The 21413-nt window shown below is 26.1% G+C and overlaps 2 protein-coding genes across 2 annotated transcripts; both read right to left on the bottom strand.

Annotated features, from left to right (window-relative positions):
• Positions 1–1903: 1903 nt before the first annotated feature.
• LOC145833270 (condensin complex subunit 2-like) lies at positions 1904–11614 on the bottom strand. Its single transcript, XM_082940463.1, has 13 exons — positions 11258–11614; positions 10301–10414; positions 9448–9602; positions 8773–8893; positions 7727–7922; positions 7416–7570; positions 6795–6885; positions 6381–6731; positions 6053–6308; positions 5385–5560; positions 5048–5163; positions 3876–4031; positions 1904–2507 (listed from the first exon to the last, which is right to left on the bottom strand). The coding sequence occupies exons 1-13, from the start codon at positions 11432–11434 to the stop codon at positions 2244–2246; spliced, it is 2328 nt and encodes a 775-aa protein (XP_082796589.1). The 5' UTR covers positions 11435–11614; the 3' UTR covers positions 1904–2243.
• Positions 11615–12344: 730 nt separating this feature from the next.
• LOC145829397 (dihydroorotate dehydrogenase (quinone), mitochondrial-like) lies at positions 12345–13804 on the bottom strand. The gene has a single exon (XM_082937179.1). The coding sequence runs from the start codon at positions 13773–13775 to the stop codon at positions 12591–12593; it is 1185 nt and encodes a 394-aa protein (XP_082793305.1). The 5' UTR covers positions 13776–13804; the 3' UTR covers positions 12345–12590.
• Positions 13805–21413: the final 7609 nt, after the last annotated feature.

The raw sequence follows: 21413 nt of genomic DNA on the forward strand, positions 1-21413 counted from the left end.
TCTTGAATGCTTAATGATGTTATTTGGCAGTGCAGCCGCACTTTAGTTGTATTAAATTTTGTGCAGTATACTTTTTTGAAGCTTTCTTTAAAAGATCAAAATGCATTTTTTTTTCACGTTACTATATTTAGTTTTTTCTGTGATTCTGCTTTAAAACTTTGAGATCAAGTATAAACCCATTTAAAATTTACTTTTTAAACTTGCTTTGTATACTTTTTTCTCAAATTCAATATCTAAAAATTAAGTTGAATTTCTAAAACTATACCATGACTAAAGTTATGCAATAAGTATACTTATCTTTTTGTAATTTTTGAGATGATTTCATCGCAGCAGTAAATTTAAAGATTCAATGGTGTCACATTTTTGTAAAAAAAGCTCATTACTTATCGCATTGATAGATGAAGATTATGTTTGAGTCAGCAACTTTTTTTTAATTATAAATATTAATTAAATATAAATTTTATAATAACTGTTTATATTCCATGTGCCATCAATCTTCCAATTACCATCCAAATCAACTCAAATATATATTATTTAACACCAATTATTTCCATTCCAATCAATTGATCAGCCGTAGTTTTTAGTAAATAAAAGCTACTATCCAAAAACATTTCTTATAAAATCTAAGTTTTCTATAAGTTTTAAAATTATTAAAAGCTTGTAGACTTTAATGCGATAAGTATTTATTTGAATTCGATTTGAATAAGATTCGATCGGTAGCGAATTAAGTAAGATTGGTATTAAAAGAGATTTACTCACATTTCAAACTCATAATCATTTATAAACTTTACTTGATCATGTCTGTTTTTAAATCTAACCAACGTTCCTAGATTTTACTCTTCTTAGCCACCGTGTGTGAATTTTTTTATTTCTTACTCTGTGCTAGCGATTGGTAACGTAAGGCCCGTGGGCCGGATTCGGCCTCCCGAAATTTATCGGTTCCCTAACTTTTTAAAATTTTCAATGGAATCCGTCCCGTCAAGGTCAATATTACAAAATTTGTGCAAAATTTTGTATCATAATTTCCACAAATTAAAACTGTAATATTTTGACCCTGAAAACATTTTTTAAACGGCTTTTTAACTTTTTGCAATGATTGTGCTAATATTTTATTCCAATTTATTTGTAATATCCTTTTCTCACATTACCCCAAGAAAATGATCATTAAAACCTGATGATTTTAAATGCCAATGTAAGTCCACCATGTCACTGACATTCATAGATAAAGTACGAATCAAACATGACAGTCTTTTCTTGATAAATAGTGATTTGTTTTATCAAAATTAAGAAAAGTAGAAAGGTTTTTTTTCCTAAAAACAATTAACAACTATTTTCAATCCAAATTCTAATAATAAAAACTTAATTAAGTATTCACAATTTGTGAGACCACAATTTGCGATTTTGTTGGAGGATTATTTTTATTATGAACTTATCGATTAATTATAAGCTAATTAAATTAGATAAAATTTACATTTTTTTAAGCAAAACTGTTTGTTGTCATCTTTAGCAAATAATTTATTATGGTTTGTTAAGTTTTAGTACTTATGAAAACAAAACACGATTCCGCTAATTTATTGTACATGAATAATTTATAAGCGGACTTAAGCGGACATGGAAATAAAACATGGAAAAAACACTTATTTAATCATACAATGAAAAGCATTTAATATATTTAAACTTATATAACGCCAATATGTAAACTTTTAGTATATTTAAGTTTAAAACAAAAAATCGAAAATATTTGAAAAAAAAAACAATTTTTTGAGTTTTATTTAACAGTTGTCTAAATACTTTTATAACTTAACTATTAAGTCAAACAAAAAAAAAGCAACTCTTTAAAATAACTAAGAAATAATTTAAATTCGATTTATTAACTTTATAACTTTTGAGTGATTACGTTAAAAGCTTTTATAACTATTTTTATAAAAGAGATAATTAAAAGTAATGTTTAAGCGTAGTTTTCTAACTAAAAAACACCATTATATACTAATGTTTTCTTTACGAACACACACAATAAATATTTGTGAAAATATAATATAAACAATTTAGCGACAAACTAAATTTAAAAAACGTTCAATGATAAAATACAAAAATAACAATGATAATCATACTCTGTAAAGTTACAATTAACAATTTATCCAAAAAACAAAGCTATATATTAAACAATACCGAGCACTTTTTTAAACTGTATTAACACAGCGGATTTTCAAGAGTCTTACAAAACATACAACAATACAAAAGTGTCATTTTTTCTTGTTGAAGAAATTGTTCCTGATAATTTGCTCTTCTCTCTCCTGCAACTTGTCGGGCAACGTGATGACGAGATCGTCGTACGTCGGAACCGACTCGATCTTCAGCTCCTTCTCGTTGGCCAAGTGCAGCAGGCAGGCGAAGGCGATGGGCAAGCTGAGGTTCTCCCGCAACGTTCCGTGCAGTTTGGAGGAGAGCGAGGTGATCGTCTGCATGAACTTCACCGGTTCCTCGTTGCTGTCTTCTTGTACTGATTGCTGTTTTAATGTTGTTTGTTATATTGGTAGATTTGATGGCGTTTGGTAAAACTTTGCATGGTTGTGACTTAGTTTTACTTACACAGGGTTGCAACTCTTTAAGTCAAAAAATCTTCCCTGAGTGACCAGAAACTTCCCGGAGTTTTTTTCAAATCCTTAAAAGTTTTATTATTCGATAAAATATTACAATGTTAATTTTAAGAATATTTAAGAACTAGCCGCAAGGCTAAAAAATTTCTAAATAAGCACTTAGAAATAAATAAAATTAACTTTTTAATTTTTTAATTTTGAACAAAATATTAAAACTGGATTAAATAAATTTCATTCTAGATCCAGAGATTTTTGAAAAATCTTAAAATTTCCCTGAAATTTTTAGAAAAAACCAAAACTGCCCGGAGTTAAAAAAAAAAAATCGAAATTCCCTGAGTCTCCCTCGGTTTCCCTGAGATATTCTATATCTTGAAAATTCCCTGAGTTTCCTTGAGTTCCCTGAGTGTAAGGCAACCCTGCTTACAGTTTAAAACTTTTAAACTAAGATTTTTTGATTGGTTTATTTGATTGATAAATAATTTTACCACTAAAATAATTCTAAAAAACAGTTATCTGCTCTACGCTTTCATTGTTTAACCACTCATTCAGTCACAAAATAAAAAAAATCGTTGAAAACGCGTTAAATCTTCATAAAAATAATTTATACTGATAATATTATTAGGTACTATTGTTTACTAACGTAAAAATATCAAAATAGTAACATATTTATCAACTAAAATCAAATATATTTTATTCTTTTCATGGTTACAATCAACATAAAAAAGATAAATGATAACATTTAGCTTAATATTGGTAAGAGAACAAATTAAGTAAAAAACACTAAGAAGTAAAATATAGTTTTTTGATCAAAGTGTAGGTGCTGCAAATAATGAACGTAAACCTTACGAGGAGTCTAAAGTTTTTTTAATATTTTTTTTGTACTTTAACATAAATGTATAAAAGTTTGGCTAACTTGCAAACATATGTAAAAGTTACGATCCAAACATAGTTTATGATCTAAAAACTTTTTTAAAATTCTGATCAAAATATACAGTACATAAATTATATATCACAATATTCAAGTTTAGTCTAAGATATAAAAACAGAGACATATTTTAAATGATATTGACTCACTATGTCTATTAAAATTGACTAACGTTGATTCAAACATAACTAAATTAAATTTACCAAGCGTATATAAATGAAATATAACCTTAAATCTAACATAAGTAAACTGTTGAGATCGAAAACCAGTTAGGTAACTTAATACTGAAAAATATTGATGAGTTTTTGAAATGTATATATTTTTAACATTAGTTTTTGCAAACCAATACTAACCTCATTGTCACCGGCCTCACTTATAATAGACTCATCTCTGGACTTCTTGCGGTCATCGTTCTTCTCTCGTAAATCTTTCCAAATCACTTCCTTCAGCTTCTTAACGTCAACTTTTTTGTTGATGTTTTTGAGATTAAATTTTGGAATTGCTCCTCTCTGCAACATAAGATAAAAATTTTTTTTTATTGTATTCCAGTCTAGATGACGACTTAAAATATTTATAAACTAGCAAAAAAAAACTGCTTTTGAGAGTATTTTAAACTTTTACTTATTTTTCAAATTACTTTACTACAGTATAATTTATAGATGTACCAAGTAATTTTATAGAACTTTTCTTGCGTTTCGATGATCGAAAACCATATTTAATAAAGGTTAATCTATAAACTTGTGAATATTTTGTTTAAAACCTTAAACAATATGAATATTCACTGATAAACAGCATATATTTACATATTTATTACATAGACCAGCGATACTTAACCTCTGGAAATAAATTCCTATGCTTTTTTTATTATGAGTTATGTAAATTAATAATATTTTACTTTTAAGTTAGTATTTGACTGCAATATTTTTTAAATGAAAAAAAAAAAAAATTTTACTTTTTTCCTCAAATTTAAACACTATCTCGTATATTTGGGGTAAATTTGGTAATAATCTTGCAAAAAGGGGTAAAAAATGAAAAAAGGTTAAGAACCGCTGATATAGATTTATGAAATAAAATAATTAATTTTTAAACAGTAAACTTTAAAAAAATACTTGGTTTTGAAATTTGTATTAAAAAATTTTTTAAGTAATGTTTTTTTTTTCACAATGCAACTTAAAAATGAGTATTAAAAAATATAGATATGCTTAAATCCAAAAAATTACAACAAAAAAACTGTTTTAAATATTTTTGTAATGATGTTGTATAAAACACTTTATATGTAATTTTTTTTTTACTGCAGATATAAAAATTTATCATAAGTTCATTTTGTGTACGTTTTAAACTACTAATTGAAAAACAATATCAAACAGTTTAGAGAATTAAGCTACTGAAATCTAAAATGCACTAGGTATCAAAAACATGTAGTTCAGTGCAATCATGCATGAAAAAAAACCCTACATGTTTTATTTAAATAAATAAGTAAACACCACGGTATTTTTAAAATCAAAAATTACAAACTACAACTGACTCGTTTTGGAAGTTCACCTGATAGACTACCGTCAAGATCATAATCATCTCTTTTCTCATCTGCAGCATTGTTGGTCGTCGGATCGAAAATCAGCCCTTCGTCGTGGTCATCATCTTCTAAATATTTAGATTTATCTTAATAGTTATAGGGTTTATTTAATTAGAGCATTTAACAAATTAATAGAGTTTATGTTTAATAAAGAGTTTACAATAATTTTACTGTACTTAATAAAAGTAAAGAAGAGTTTTATTATATTACAACCAAATAAATAACTTAAGTTAAATTGTATACACGTGTAAAAGGCATTGTTAACTAGTATTATTAATCACAAATATACCGTGATGGTCTTCACCATCGTCGTAATCGGCTGCGACTGGCGGGCAAAAGTCGTGGTTGATGTGGTTGATGGCCGTGGTCAGGTCGTCCTCGTTTATGTCGTTGTCCATGTCCAGGTAGGCCTGGTCCAGCACGGAAGACTCAAGCGGCTTGATATATACCGACGTCTGCAGTGCTCTGATGAAAGTTGTAACGTTTATAACATGTGTCCAACCAGAATCTTACAATGATGTAATCTAATAAAACTTTTAGAGTATATTTTGTTATAAGATTTATTAAAAATATTTGTTAAAAGAACGTCAACTATCTAGTAACATTATTGTTAACCATGTTGCTAGTTTGAATATGCTTAAATAAATTACAGAAACGCGCAGATCACCTATTAGATTTTATTAAAAAATAATATATAAATGATTATTAAGTAGAAAAATAAGTTAGAGATAAATTCTGCAAAGGCTATGTTTTTTTTCTTTAGTAATGTTATCTTAAAAGTAAATTTAATTTAAAAATGGCATAACTAAAAAGTTAAAACCAAATATACTTGAACTTATAAATCAAATAAAATGATTTACCAAGCCGCATAAGATTTATGGAATTTATTAAACAATAACTTAAAAAAAATTGTTGCAACTTAATAAAGTACAGACTAATTTTAGAATAAACACCTACTTTATCAATTCAGCTTTCGATATATGACTTTTCTTGATAGTTAGCTGGTTTTTTCTATTGTCTCTTGCAGCATCTTTTTTTGCTTTGGTGATTTTTTGAAGATTGGTCCGAGATTTCGGTGCCTCGACTTTTGCTAGAGTCAAGTCAACTCCAGCCTTCGCAGCACTTTTTCGTTTTTTGCTCGGCGGCTCACCTTTCTTCTTTGTTTGCATGTTTTCACTGTTTTCTTTGTCCATTTCGTTATCATTAGTAGTTTCTGTTTAAAATTACAGATTTATATAGTTTTATTGCGTTAATGTCAATTTCTAAAATATTATTCAGGACAAACTTCTGAGAGCATTCGCCCGAGCACTTTTCATCTTCAGCCAGTTGTCAGGCGCGTCGTAGCCGTTCTCAATGTTGCGAGACGAGGGGCTTCCCCCTCTGAAGAAGGAGAACTCGCTCGGTTGAAACGCCATCAGTCGATCGGGATTGAGGAGGTCGCAGGTCGGAGCTGATCCGGTTGCAGACTCGACTTCTACCTGTTCGTCCTCGGCAGCCGGCTTCGAAGAGGGGAACGGAGCCTCGTCCTGCTGCCGGGTCGGGAAACCGACATCCTGGTCAAGGTGGTCGTCGAAGTCCATGTTGTCATCGCAACTGCTGATGTCGCCCAATCCTTGCGACCCTTGCAACGATGCGACTGTGGTGATGTTTCAAAGTTAAGCTATTGTTTTGATGTGAACTTGAAATTAAATAAACTCACCGCCATCTATGGCTGCGGCATCGAGCTTTGAGGCGAAGGGATTTGAAATTTCAGTTTGAATTTCGACAGGTTGCTCCACGACCAAGCTTGACTGTTTAAAAATAAAATAATAAATGTCATGATACATAATTTTGTTAACAGAAGCATTTTATTTCAAGCAACATATCACACTAAGAAGTTTACAAAAACATGTATGTAAAGCTTTAAACCGAAATGTTTAATAAACATCTGAATGTTTTTCAGTAAAAAACACATACCACAGTAAAAAAAACAAAAAATTTCTAAACTAGTAAAAACTAAATTGGTAAACTGATTTTGATAAATATTCTACAATTTTTGAAAAACAGTTATTCTCCAAATAGATGATAATGAACAAGAAATAAACTTATGTAACATTTTTAAAACTAATTATTTATCATTTATCAAGACTACTTTAGCTTTGAAAATGTTAACAAACGAATTCAAAAATTGTAAAATAATCGAAGTACTTGTTTTAATTAGTATTTTTTAATCTTACGCTGATTACTCTAAAGTAGTAGTACTCTAAAATTTATAAGTTCCTTTTAAATGTCAATTGTAAATTACACAGTTTATCTTGTAATGAAGTTATAATTGACTAACTGAATCAAACTCGTAGTCCTCAATCTCATCACCATTATTTAATTTTTTTCTCTCCAAGTTTTTCAATTCTTCTATGTCTGACAAAATTGAACCAAATAAACAGCCTCTACCATCATCATTCTCGTTCGTGTCAATTTTTCGAACACTTAATTCATCTAATAAACAATTATCAATTACTAAGCTAAAAGTGAACAAGTCTTTTGACATCGTTCTCAATTTGATTACTTAATAAAATACAACAACAAATTCATTTCAATTCATTGCAATTAAAATAGTTTTCTGTATATTAAAACTAATTACAACCGACTCACGAGGAACAAGCCGATCGTTAGTTTCTTCAACAAAGTTGATTGTCACTTCATCTTTGCACAATTTGTACTGATTCGTACAAAGATGCGAGCAATTTGCAGCATCCACGGATCTTCCCTCTCTCTTCTGTATGAGATTAGACAGAGATACTTGGGGTATGGAAGTGATTCGTAAACTTGTTGTGTTTGTTTCCAAAACCTGAAAAGAAAAATCAAAGGCTTAGAACTAACAATTTAAAAACAATACGACCACAGATGTTTTGGTCATGCAAGTGCTCTTAATTATTCAGAGTATTGTTATACATTAAATATATAACAAATACTGCTGTCATAGTTAGCATATTTAAACTAAAATAAAACTTCTTCTTTTAAATTATTAAAGCTTATAAAGCAACAAAAACAGAAAAGGTAGTACTGTTATTGAATTTTTTTAATTAACAGTTTTTTTTTTTTTTTGTAAAACTTTTTTCTAAATACTGAAGAGTTATACATAGTAAGCTATAAACCATTATTATAAACCTATATTTTTGTTTTTTAAATGAGTATTTTTTATTAACTATTCTTTAAAAATGTGAATTTTTTGTTTTATAACAGTTAGTATAAACTACATAATATAAAACAAAATTAAATAAAACTTTGTAGCTTTACAATGCAACAAAAAACACACATGATATAACAGAGAGGGTTCACTAACTAAACTTTTACTAACTAACTGTATAATTTTCATATTTTACAAGCTTTAGATAAGTAGTAGATATAATATTCACTAAAAAATTCAGACAACATATGTGTGAGCTTAAAATAAATTTTCGAACGAAAAATCAGAAACACCAGTTTATACAGTTTGAAAAACTTATTAAAGCTAATATTTAATTTAATGATTTTTTGACTAAATGTTTAGCCATATATTAATAAAGTTTAATGAACATCAATCTTAAAAACTGAGATAAACTGAAAGTACATAGTTTATAGACAGTTTTTTTATGTAAATAATAGAAAAGTTTTTAGTTTAAAAAATTTTAACAGCATGTATAAACACAAAAGCAAACTTGGCAATTTCTTTTGCGCTTCCTGGTTTTGCTTTTAATTTTTCCATCACCCAGATCATCTATATTATCTTCATTATTTTCATCCTCATCTTCCGCTCCTATCTTCAAGTTCAGCAAAAGTCTGTTTTGATTATAATTAAATATTTCTGAATTTTTTTCTAGTACTAAGTATTAATACAAGTTTTTAATGTAAAATAAGGGAAATCCCTAATAATACTTTTAAACATGTTTAAGTCCTATTTCTATTTTTTTAGCATCAAACTTTTGTTCAACTTGAATATTGTATACAATTCTTAAAACAAATCATTTTATTTTTTAAATTCATATTTATCCATACAACAAGTTTAATAAATTGCTGAAAATTTTTTAGCAATTTATTTTTTTATATCCAGGATAAATTTGAGAACTTGGGACTTTTTTGGTCTTTTAACACAAAGAAATAAACTAAACTTATAAAAGAGCTATCAGTCTTATAGGAAAGCATTTCATCTAAAGACTAATCAGAAATACAAACTAGACTTCAATAAATACAAAATTGAAACTCAAAACTTTTTCTTTTAAAAGTATACTACATAAATGTTTTTACATAAAAGTAAGTATTTTATAAGTATATTACAAGTTTATTGTTTATAAAATTAAAATGTCTATAGTTCTGATGCATTATTAAAAACTTGCTTATTGGAAATTGTTTCAAGGGCATCAACACGTGAGGAAAAAATTTTTGCTCCAGCCATAATTGCACCACCAGCAACTGCAAAATTTGTTTTTCCATCTTTGTTTATAAGAAGCTTCATATCGTCTATCAAGTGAAGGTTGAATGCATTACGTTGCTATAAATTTGTATTAGTTTATCTTAAAATACAAACATTGAATTGAAACTAATACTTAATTATGTGAAACACTCGAGTAAGTTGGACTTTTTTTTACTTGTACGTTATTGCAAAAACTCTAGCATTCAAAAGTTAAAAAAATACAAGAAACGGATACAAAAGGCTTTAAGTAATTGACCTTTTATAAAAATGTGATAGACAAAAATTAATTAAATTATTACATTAATTTATATATTTGATTATGTATTTAAAACAGAAGTTTAATAAGATTATAAAATTTGTATTAACTTATAACTTAATGATATATAATTACATTTTTAAATAGTACTGAATATACACAAAACATATAGGTTTAATATTTAAGCATGAACATGATTTTCTTAGTCAAATCAAATATTATAAAATATAATATTTTCAAACTTTGATTTAGATAATTCTATTTTTCTGTGAATGACTTGTACAAGCATCTATAGTTTTGGTTCTGATAAATTAGCCAAAAAAACATAAAACTAAACACTGTTCATGAAAATTAAAATCATTAAGATAATTATTATTTAATTAAGTATTAAAAAATAATTTTAGCATTACGTTATAAATTCATTAGTAGCATTTGATATATGAAAAACTTAATTGTATTAAACTTAAAAACAACTGTTTAGAGTGATAGGTTTTATAATAAATTTCAAAAACCAACATACATTTATTTTGTTTTCCAGTGAAAGCTTCATACATTGAGAGTAATGAGTAAAGAGTTGATCGTGACTCCATTGGTGAGTTTTACTAGTTGATACTGTGTTGGCAGTTGTTTTATTCTAAAAATTAAATAAAGGCTTTTTTTACTCAAGATAACTTTTTATTCTTAAGGTTGTAACTTAATTCCTACTCTTAATATACTTGAGCATTTTAAACTTAAAAAAATATATAACTATTTTACTAAAATATTAAGAAAATGTAAGTTTTGAAAATACTAATTTGAAAGAATTTTATTCAAAAAACTAAATTGCAACCAAGCAAGTTTAATTATACCTGAAAAAAAAATTACTTTTCTCTGAGTATTGTATACTAAAAAGTAAACCAAACTATATAGTTTTTTTGTAAACTTTCCTTTTTTTTTTTTCTTGTTAAAAAATTTATAGATAAAATCTGAAAAGAGCTCATTATAAAACTAAAGTACAAACAAGAATTATTATAAATGTAAGAAAATTAACTTGACTAAAAAGTTATACTATGATTCAAACATAAAATATTCAATGAAACAAACCTACAAGGCATAAAGATTTAGGAAGTTTTCTTATTGAAAAATTAGATTTGATATTATATGAAAACTTAAAGTATAAACTATAACTCAGTTTAATTAAAATTTGAAGTTTAATCATTTTTTGAGATATAAAAAAGTTAGTAAAACATTTCTGATACAAATAATGTACAACTATTTTTAGTATGTGAATTTGCATGGAAATTTACTAAAAATAAGTCACTAAAACATACAAACCAACTTTTTATACAAAACAAACAAGGCTGATCAATTCTAGTCATAGAAAATTTACAAACACTCTAGATTTTTTATTGAAACTTAAAATTATGTATCATTTCAATTTGTTAAACATTTAATAAAAATAAAAACTTTAAGGAATGTTAAACTTATAGAAACTCACAGCGATTTTAGAAATGTTAAGAGACTTGCTCAGACCTCTAGAATGCCTTCTTCTATGTTTTGCTTCATTGGAATCATGAAGTGATTTGTTTGGTAGATCAACTCCTGCAGCTATACTCAGTCTTTTATTCACTATTTTCATTGGAGGGTTCATTGGTACTTGATCTACATTCATCATTTTATTAAATTAAAGTTTAAAGAATTTCAATGCACCTGTTGAAGTAGTTTTAAGTATAATTTTATCTTTGTGATGTACTTGTAGATGACTTCATATTTATTTATAACAGATTAAAGTTCCATTTACTTATTAACAAAAATTGATTTTTATTGTTTTTATAACTGTTGGTAAATACATAGTATGTACAATAAAGCATTTACAACATATGTAGCTTACAAATTTGATAAGGTTTTGAATAGACATTAAGGCAGTGGAAAAAAGAACTCTTGTTTTATATAAGATTATAGCAGTTATTAATTTTATAATGATAATTCAATAATCATGTTACAAATTTTCATCTAAATGTTAATATTTTATTAAAAATCATACTAACAGTATTTTCCAAAAACTAAAATGACTAGTGCAATTCATACTTTAGTTACATGAACAATTTAAAAAGACTAAATATATTGAAGTAGTAATAACAATTATTTAAGTTTTAAAAATTTGAATACAATAGTCAAACTTGGTAAATTGATTAGTTTTGAAAAATAGCTTGTAACTTTATTAGAGCTATACTTTAGAGGATTAAATGAACAACAGAAACATTATACTATAACTTTCAATTTAAAGTGCAATCAATACATAATCATAGAAGAGTTTTAAGTAACTCTGTAATAATTGCAGAGCTTAACAAACTTTTTGACTATTTGATTAAAGTAAAGTATAAAAGTTTTTTACATTATTTAACATTATCATTTTAAAGTTTTCATCAAAAAAATAATGTAGACGTTTAATAATCTAAAAAAATTATAGAAAGGAGTTTAAACTAGGGTCTTTAATTTTATCTTGTTCACCTTAGTACACATATTATTTCTTATTTTGTTAAAATAAGTAACAAAATTATAGACTAACATTATTAGCTTGAATAAGATTTTTAAACAGAATTAAATTTTAAAAAGTTAAATTTCCCTAATAAAAACATTTTATTGAACGTTATAATTACTGTTACATAAAATAAAACTATAATAACTTTGCTTTTAAAGAACTAATTAGTGTGTAAAAAATGTACTTAACAAATTAGTATTTAATTGAGCTAAATGGTAGTAGATATTAAAAATTAACATTCATAGAAAATTCATACATAACTAGTCATTTTCCTAAATTCATTGAAGTTTTAATCTTTTGAAATTTCATCACTTTTACTCATTCTGATGTTTACTCCAACAGCATCAGAAACACTACTGAAGCCATCTTCTTCAAGCAAATTGACTAATTCTCGTTTTATTGAGTTCACTATGGGAGGTCCACTGTAAGTAAAAGCAGTGTAAAGTTGAACTAAAGATGCTCCATTTTTTATTTTTTCATAAGCATCTTCTCCATTAGATATCCCTCCAACTCCTATTATTGGTACAGTTCCTTGAGTAAGTTTGTACATTTCTCCTATTAGTTTTGTAGACATCTCTTTAACCGGACCACCACTCAGACCCCCTTTTTCAATTTTGTTAGCACATTGTAAAGTAGAGTCTCTTGAAATAGTTGTATTGCTTATAATAAGACCATCAATATCTAATTCTTTGGCAACTGAAGCAATGTCTTGCTTATCTTCATTGCTTAAATCTGGAGCTATCTTAATCAGAACAGGGGGTCTTTCAGGAAGATTATCTCGTTCATTTAAAACTTCTGAACATAGACTAAACAACTTTTCTTTATCTTGTAAATTTCTTAAGCCTGGAGTATTTGGGCTTGATACATTTATAACAATGTAATCTGCATACATTCCAAGATTTTTTACACCACTGGAATAATCTTTGTTTGGTGTGTTAGATGTTTTGTTTTTACCTAAATTAACTCCTAAAACCAGTTTTTGATCATACGTACTGCTTTTAAAATCCTTCAAGCGTTTTTTAGCAATTTCATGACCACAGCTGTTAAATCCATATCTATTTATAACAGCATTATCTTCTGGAAGCCTAAAAACTCTTGGTTTTTGGTTGCCATCTTGTGGTAATGGTGTTATACTACCAACTTCTACAAAACCAAATCCAATTAGTCCAAGCCCGCACATAGCTTCTGCATGTTTATCAAAACCAGCAGCTATTCCTACTGGGTTTTCAAACTTAAGCCCTAAAACTTCAGTTTTAAGAGAATCATGTTCAAACTTGTTGAACATTAAAGGAACACCATAAGAAAGTAATTTAACTGATAAGTTATGTGCTTGTTCTGGATCAAATACTGTCTGCAAGGTTGGCATTAGTACAGATTTGTAAAATTTTTCATTACCTTTGAATACTTCATAACCAACAAAACCTAGACCACCTCCAATTATAATGGATGCTGTTTGAAACAAATTTGACTTCATTGTTTTAATAGAACTTGAATTATTACCCTAATGCTGAAAATATTTAGAAAAATATTGTATTTTTTTAATATGTAGTATGTATTTTCTACTTAAAAAAAATATATATTGCTTTATAATAATCTAGGGCGTTTCTTGCAGATATATATACTACCTATTGTTAATTATATTGTGAGAAAAACCTTAAAACTTACAAAATAATTAAAAATAATAATAATTAAATCTTGTTTTAAATGAGTTCTTTTTTCTATGAATTAAGTGTTTATCATTAAAGGGGAAGGTGAAATTTCATATGATTAAAATTAATTGCTCTATTTTAGAATATTGATAATTTTAGAATACAGAAGAGTAAATACTGATAATTTTACACTAAAAAATAATAGTACAGTGCTCATTCACTTATCCGGACATGTTGGGCAAGATTTTTCTGTAAACATGTCCGGATAACCAAAATTCTGGATAAGTACAACAAATCAATTTTTTCATATAATAATATAACTGTTGCATATAATGCAGTACATGATTAATGTGTTATGGTAAAAACAAATACATAGTAATTGTGAGTAATATATAATAAATGATAAAAAATAAAAGCTTAACTTAAGGTTAATTAAGTTTTTTTTCTAAGGTAGAAAAACATCAGACTTACTAACCCTCTGCAACTGTATACATTTTTTGAGGGTCAAGCTCAAGCAAGTAAAATTCATCATTTGCAATTCCACCTGCCCTCACTATTAATTTTAAAAAAAGAATAATTTTTGGTTAAGAGAAAATATAAATTAAATTCATTTTTAAAACAATAAATAATGCAAGCCTATCTCTTTAAATGAAAAAAAAAACTTTTTAAACAAATAAAAAAAACAGACAGAAAGAAAACAAGAAACTTTGACCAAGTTTAAAGTCAAATTAATGAAAACATATCACTCCTAACAAACTAGTATTTATTGGAAGTTTTAGTATAATAAGAAATAATAGACGTTTGTTTTATATTTTTTCCACCTATTTCAGCAGAAAAATCATGGAATTTAAAAAGTTGTGAAACTTTTTAATAAATTTTTGTGTTTACTATTGAAATTTTTTTAATTTTTTCCTGACCAAAACTATCCGGATAAGTGAGTGTCCGGATAAGAGAATAAGCACTGTAGTTGTTTTGATAGTTAACAAAAAAAAACAAAAGTAGTACATATAAATTAGTTGATAAATCCAAACATTTTCAATACTTAAAATCACTATGGAATTTAATTATTAAAAATAACTAAAATTAAATGCATCTAGCTTATAATTTTCTTATCTGACCTTGTTTATCGAACATTCCTTTTTTTTACTAAAGTTGATATATTTTTCTTTACATTAAATATCTAAAACAAAGTTATATAGCAATGACAATACTTCTTACTTTACATAAGATTATTGACAATAGTTGTGATCTTTGTGTTTACCTTCTTTTTTTATAATTTAAATTTATAGTAATTGATAAGAGTATTGTAATATTAAGAGAATCTTTGGCGCCTGAAATGGATGACTAACTTCAACATTCAACAAAAAAATAAGCAAATGCTTAATATAGCACACATTTATCAAACGAGGGTTACTTTGGCTCGAACAGCTTTTTTTGAAATTTTTAAAAAATGTCCAAACTTTAGATCAAATAGTTTTTCATATCTTTAAAGTTAACTTATATTTTTTATTATTGTTTTAGATAACGCTTCTTTGCCTTTAATTAAAAAAATCAATTGGATTGGGGTTTGAACTTAATAGTTGTGCCCCTTTAAAAAATTAATTTTTATTTTTTGTTACTTATTTTAACTTTTCTCGAAAAATAACATAAGATTTTTTTTAACTTACTTTTTAAATTAAGTTTTTTTATGATGCACATTTTTCTTTTTTTGATTTTTTTAGATATCCCAAAATATCCCTAAATAAAATTTTCCAAAATATTCAAACTTAACATCGCTTTACTGCAAAAATATGATATTTTTCAAATATTTTTAACTATCAATTTTCTTATATAGCTAAGTTTTATGTTAGAGAAATATTAATTTTTCCAACTTTTTTATTTATTATATGACCTATGCAAGTATAACATAAATTCATAGCTCTTGAGCCAAAAATACCTCGAATTGTGTTAACTATTTTTTATTTATTTAGTTATACTTTAGCTTTTCAAAATAAGTAGAAAATATTTAAAAAACGTTAAGTTTTTGAAGAGGCCCCTTCACTAAGTTCAAACCCCAATCCAATGAATTTTTTTAAGGCAAAGGAGCGTTCTCTAGAATAAAAAAATCTAAGATAGCTTTAAACACAAATAAAATAATTAAATCTAAAGTTTGGACATTTTTCAAAAATTGCAAAAAAAAATTTTCGAGCTAAAGTAACCCTCGTATTTATCAATGATTTGTAAAGTTGACTTGAAACACAAGCTCACGACTAATGCGTAAGCATCTAAAATATACTATGCATACTTTTATTTGGTAAACTTTTACAATGTATGATTCTTTTTTGTATGCTCTTTTATCAAACATTGCTTTGTTGTTAATAAAAACTTTTTTTTAGTAGAAAAATCATCAGTCTTATTTTTCAATGGAAACAAAAATACTCATGTTTCAGATAGAAAACAACTTATTTTTATTTATTATAACATAACAAAACACTAAACCCTAAAGAACAAAAACCCGTCAAAAATTAAAACAACTATTTTTGTAAAAAATATATGTTTTAGACCGACCACGTTTCGCTTCCCAAAAACATGAACAACTTAAAACTAATTAAAATATTAACGTACATTTAAAAAGAATATGTGAAAGTTTTCTAAAACAATTATTTATATGCCAAATTTTTAAGAACAAACCTATATTTTAAAATACAAACAAGAGACGTAAAAAAAATATCTAAATTAAGTATTCTAATGTATAAGCTAAGTTTAAACATTTTAAATTGAAAATTAAGTTAATAAACAACAGTATAACGTAATAATGTGAAGTATAATGATTAAAAGCTATATTTATTTGAAAATACAGCTCATGTTTTAAAACTTTAAATATGTATTGTTGTTGAAAGATTTTTGTCGTAAATAATAACCATTGTAAATAAAAAGTAAAACAGTTTTATTCATTGTTAATTCGAAGCTTTTCGTCTAACATCCATAAAATTTTATCAAGAATGAAAGATGAGTTAGTAATTAATTTTGCAATAAGTTTGTAGCTTGTAATATTATGACGTAGCAACAGATATTTTAGATTATTAATATATAACACGCTTGTAAAATTAACATATTGACACGTCAAATATATTTAACACGCTTGTAATATTAACATATTGACATGTCAAATATATTAACACGCTTGTAATTTAACATATTGACACGTCAAATATATTAACACGCTTGTAGTACAGTACACTACCGCTTAAGTACGCAAATTGAACCCGACCAAAAAGTGCGTACTTAGCACGGGTAGTGCGTACTTTTTGACGATATAGTATAATATGAAATTTAGTTGTTTGTTTTCTTTCTTACAACTAGCCACCAAATAATTAAGCCAAATAAACAAGTCATTTATTTTAAATAACATTTAAAACATAATTCTAATTTGCAAATTTTTTTAATAGATTTTAAAATGATTTATTTTTTCTATCAAAAGCTTCTACATAATTAATACATACATTTAATATAGAAAGTCAATGTCAATGATTTAAAAAAAAAATATTAAGCTACATTTTGTTTTGTTAGAGGGAAAGTACCAAACTACTTTGTGTTTACCAAATATTTTCAAAACATCAATGTATGTACATTTAAATTAAATTATGACTTAACTATTTTGTATATGTAGGTTTTTTTAACTTTGTCATCTAGATTTATTTATTTTATAGCATTACAGCTCAAATATCATTATTTTTTTACTTTTCTGCAACCACTACATAAGTATTTAGTTTGTTAACATTTAATAACAGGACTGTCATAATCTCAGGCCACTTAGACTACTCAGGATTACTCACCCTAGTTTAAAAGTTGTGAAAGTATCAGGCTAACTCAGCAGGTTGGCCATTCTACCTGGAAACATAAAATAATCTGGAAAAACTTGATGATTGAAAATTTAGGCAAAAAAACTGGAATTTCTTGAAGTTCTAGTATAACATCCTTTACTTTGTCTTTCTGGATAAGTGCGTACTTAAGGCGTGATGCGTACCAAAAAAAGTGCGTACTTAAGCGGTAGTATACTGTACTTTGACGTAAACAATAGAGAGTTTAGATTATTAATATACAACACGTCATAATATTACAAGTTACAAACTTATTGTAAAATTAATTACCGACTCATCTTTCATTCTTGATAAAGTTTTATGGAAGTAAGACGAAAAGCTTCGAATTAAGAATGAATGAAACTGTTTTACTTTTTAGTTGCAAATGGTAATTATTTATGTTTTAATACATTATTAGAAATGTATTGAACTTCTGAAACCATAAGTTTTCAAAGTATGAACATTTTCTACGATATGATTAACTAAAAAAGTGTCATAATACTTGGTGAGCATCTTATAAAATAACTCATTAAATTATTTTAATGTTTTTACATAAAATAAAATTAAACCTTTTACTTTTCAATAATATAAGAATTAACAAAAATTCAAAAAGTCAGTGGCATAATATGAAAAAGATTTAAAAGATTCTCTTACGATCGTAAAGAGAGGAGGCTAAACTTCTAATAGGTGTAAAAATAATTTTTGTGATTTTTAATAAAAATTTATTAGTGAAAATAATTCAAAGGACATAGCTGGAGTGTTTTTGAAGAAGAATTGTCAAATTTGTGGGCAGATGTTCAACAAAATTAATACTTTATTAAAAAATAATAATTTATATTCTGCTGCAACTGCTGCTTTTACAAACAAAAACATTTCACACATTCTACTCTTGTTAATTTAGACATGTTTCATTTTAAAAATTCATTTAGTTCTATTTTACGGCTTTTCATAACTGTAAAAATAATTCCGCAACATATTCTAACAAAAGAATGCTTTTTTTTCTACTTAAATTATAAATAACAATATTAGTAAACGTTATGTTGATGACGGACAAAAATATTTTCAAAACTATGTTTTATTTAGGTTGGAAAAAAATTAACTGAACCATACTTTCTACTTAAAATTTCTGGATAACGTTTTTATTAAAACAAATTTATTTTAATAGCAGCTATCTTTTTTTACTAAAAATACATTCTTAACGTAAAAATTAATATATACATATCAAATACAAAATGATAGCTTGTAAATTTCTAGTACTATTTTTGACAATATTTCGAGGTCGATTGTTACTATCACTTTTGTTTTTATTTTTGTATAATTATTACAATCGTTATTAATGTAGTTACTAGTTTAATTATTTTAATTTTCTAAATTCTATTGATATTATATTTTTATATCACAGTTTATTTTTTTACTATTACTAACGCTATCAGAACCGTTATTGTATCTATCTTTATACTAGTACTATTTGTGTTTGTAATACAATCACTATCAACAATTAAAACGTTAAAAATAATAAGGATCGTTTTAGTGTTAGTTTTTTTTTTGAATTTTGACATGTCTATTGTAAAGTTAAAAACGACGCCCTTATTGTTATAAAGTATTAAAAAACAAACTTTACTCATGCAAACTATAAATAAAATTGACAGATTTTATATTAATAATCATTTGGTAAAAAATAAAACTGGTATAGAAAAAAAATTAATCCACATTATTCGTCGTTTGCAGGGTTTTTTACTTTTTTATTGTGCAATATAATTTTTATTCTTTCCTTTCAAAACTTATTTTACATTTCGATAGCTTACCAGTATTTTCAACTAGACTATATTAGTCGCGGTTCTTATAGTTTTCAATAATATTAGTTCAAACTATTATTTTCTACTTCCTTTTACTTATTAGTTTAATATACTGGTGCATGAAAGTTTTCTCTACAATCTTTGACTGTTATATATGCTTGCATTTTTTCAGCATTGCTATACCACTAACACTATTTATAAAATGAAATTTTGTGTACGGATCTCAGAAGTCTACCATTTCAACAGCTTTGTTGTAATGTAAAACGTTTTTGTTTTGGTAATACTATTTATATAAAGTTTGTTATAATGTTTTTTCTAACTTTTTCTGTAAATTATTAATCTATTAACGTTTTTAAACTTTATTGTATCTATTTGGTAAATTTCTTTTAGAGAACTATTACGTGAATAATAATCACGTCAATAATAGCTGATAATTTTACCAATACCAGACTCTACTTTATAAATCAAGTAATGCAATCATTTCAGATTTAAGTTATATGAACTTTATATCACACACTGGTGCTGATAAAGACAAATATTTACTTACCTTATACTTATAATGTAATTATATTCAAATGAACATTACTATCGGCACTAATATTTTTTTTTACACAATTTTTCATCGTAATAAACTAAACGCAATCTATTTATTTTATAAATCAATATAACCTGACAAGTCTTTTTATACGCGTTTGGTTTTTTTTTAAGCAGACCATCAAACTATAGTACTTCTAAATTGGTTTTTCAAGTGAAACGTTTACTATGGTTCAAAGTTGATGCATTAAAACTGCACAAATTTTGCAGAACGTTTGGCAATAAGGTAGTCTTTTGTAATCTAACTAGGTTTTAGTGTGAAAGGTTCGGATTTTTCAAGTAAATACTACGATGAATAAATTGACAAAATTTCAAGATATATCTTATGCCCTTTTTAAAAACAAATATTTACATTATTGTGGCAGCAATCCTGTAAGTTGTTGTCAATCTAGTCAAACATCAAACTTTGGGTTTAATGATTATTTGAAATGTTGTTGCTTTTCTGCAATAACATCACGTGGTTTCGTTGGTAAAGTCTGCTGCAATTAAAAACTAACATGAAGTGTAATCCTGCTGAACTTATTGAAAATACTTGGAAAGTTTTATTTCAAAAAATTATAAATTATTTCCAATGACTGTTACTTATTTCCTTGTTTATAACTATCGAGTTTTGAAGAAAATAAATGTTAAACTTTTAATTTTTTTTAATTAAACTTAATAATTTATCTATTTCAATAAAATTTTATATAACTTTTTTTTAAAGCTTTTAGTATTGAACAGTGTGTACAAAACAATCTGTACAATAATAAAAAAAACTGTTTATAAGTTTTATATCAATTATATTTTCAAGATATTTTGCGTAAATAAAGTTTGTTTTTTTTTGATGAAAGTTTTTGATAGTGCTAAGAAATAAACTTTTCTGAGTGCTTTAAAAGTTTTATTAGTTATTATTGTTTCGTAAAACGATATACTTAGTTTTATTACGATACACTATGACTATATATTTAACTTCAGTTTAAGCATTAAGTTAACAATTTTTTTTTTTTTTGAATGAACTTTAGTTGTTTTTTAATTTATTTTTATGTCTTTCTATTTACTTGGATTATTTAAAAGACTATAAATTTATGTAAAACTTCAAAGTGCATGAACAATGAAAAATTAAGCTTACAAGATTTTATAAAGATCAAATTGTTATCCCTTAAGACTTTATATGTGTTTAATGACAGTTAAAATTAATTTTACATTTGAATCATGTCGGTAATTCAAAAATATACTTTATAGACGTTTTCCACAT

The sequence above is a fragment of the Thalia democratica genome, chromosome 1, assembly GCF_965202585.1.
Source record: "Thalia democratica chromosome 1, ktThaDemo2.hap1.1, whole genome shotgun sequence".
Lineage (NCBI taxonomy): Eukaryota > Metazoa > Chordata > Thaliacea > Salpida > Salpidae > Thalia > Thalia democratica.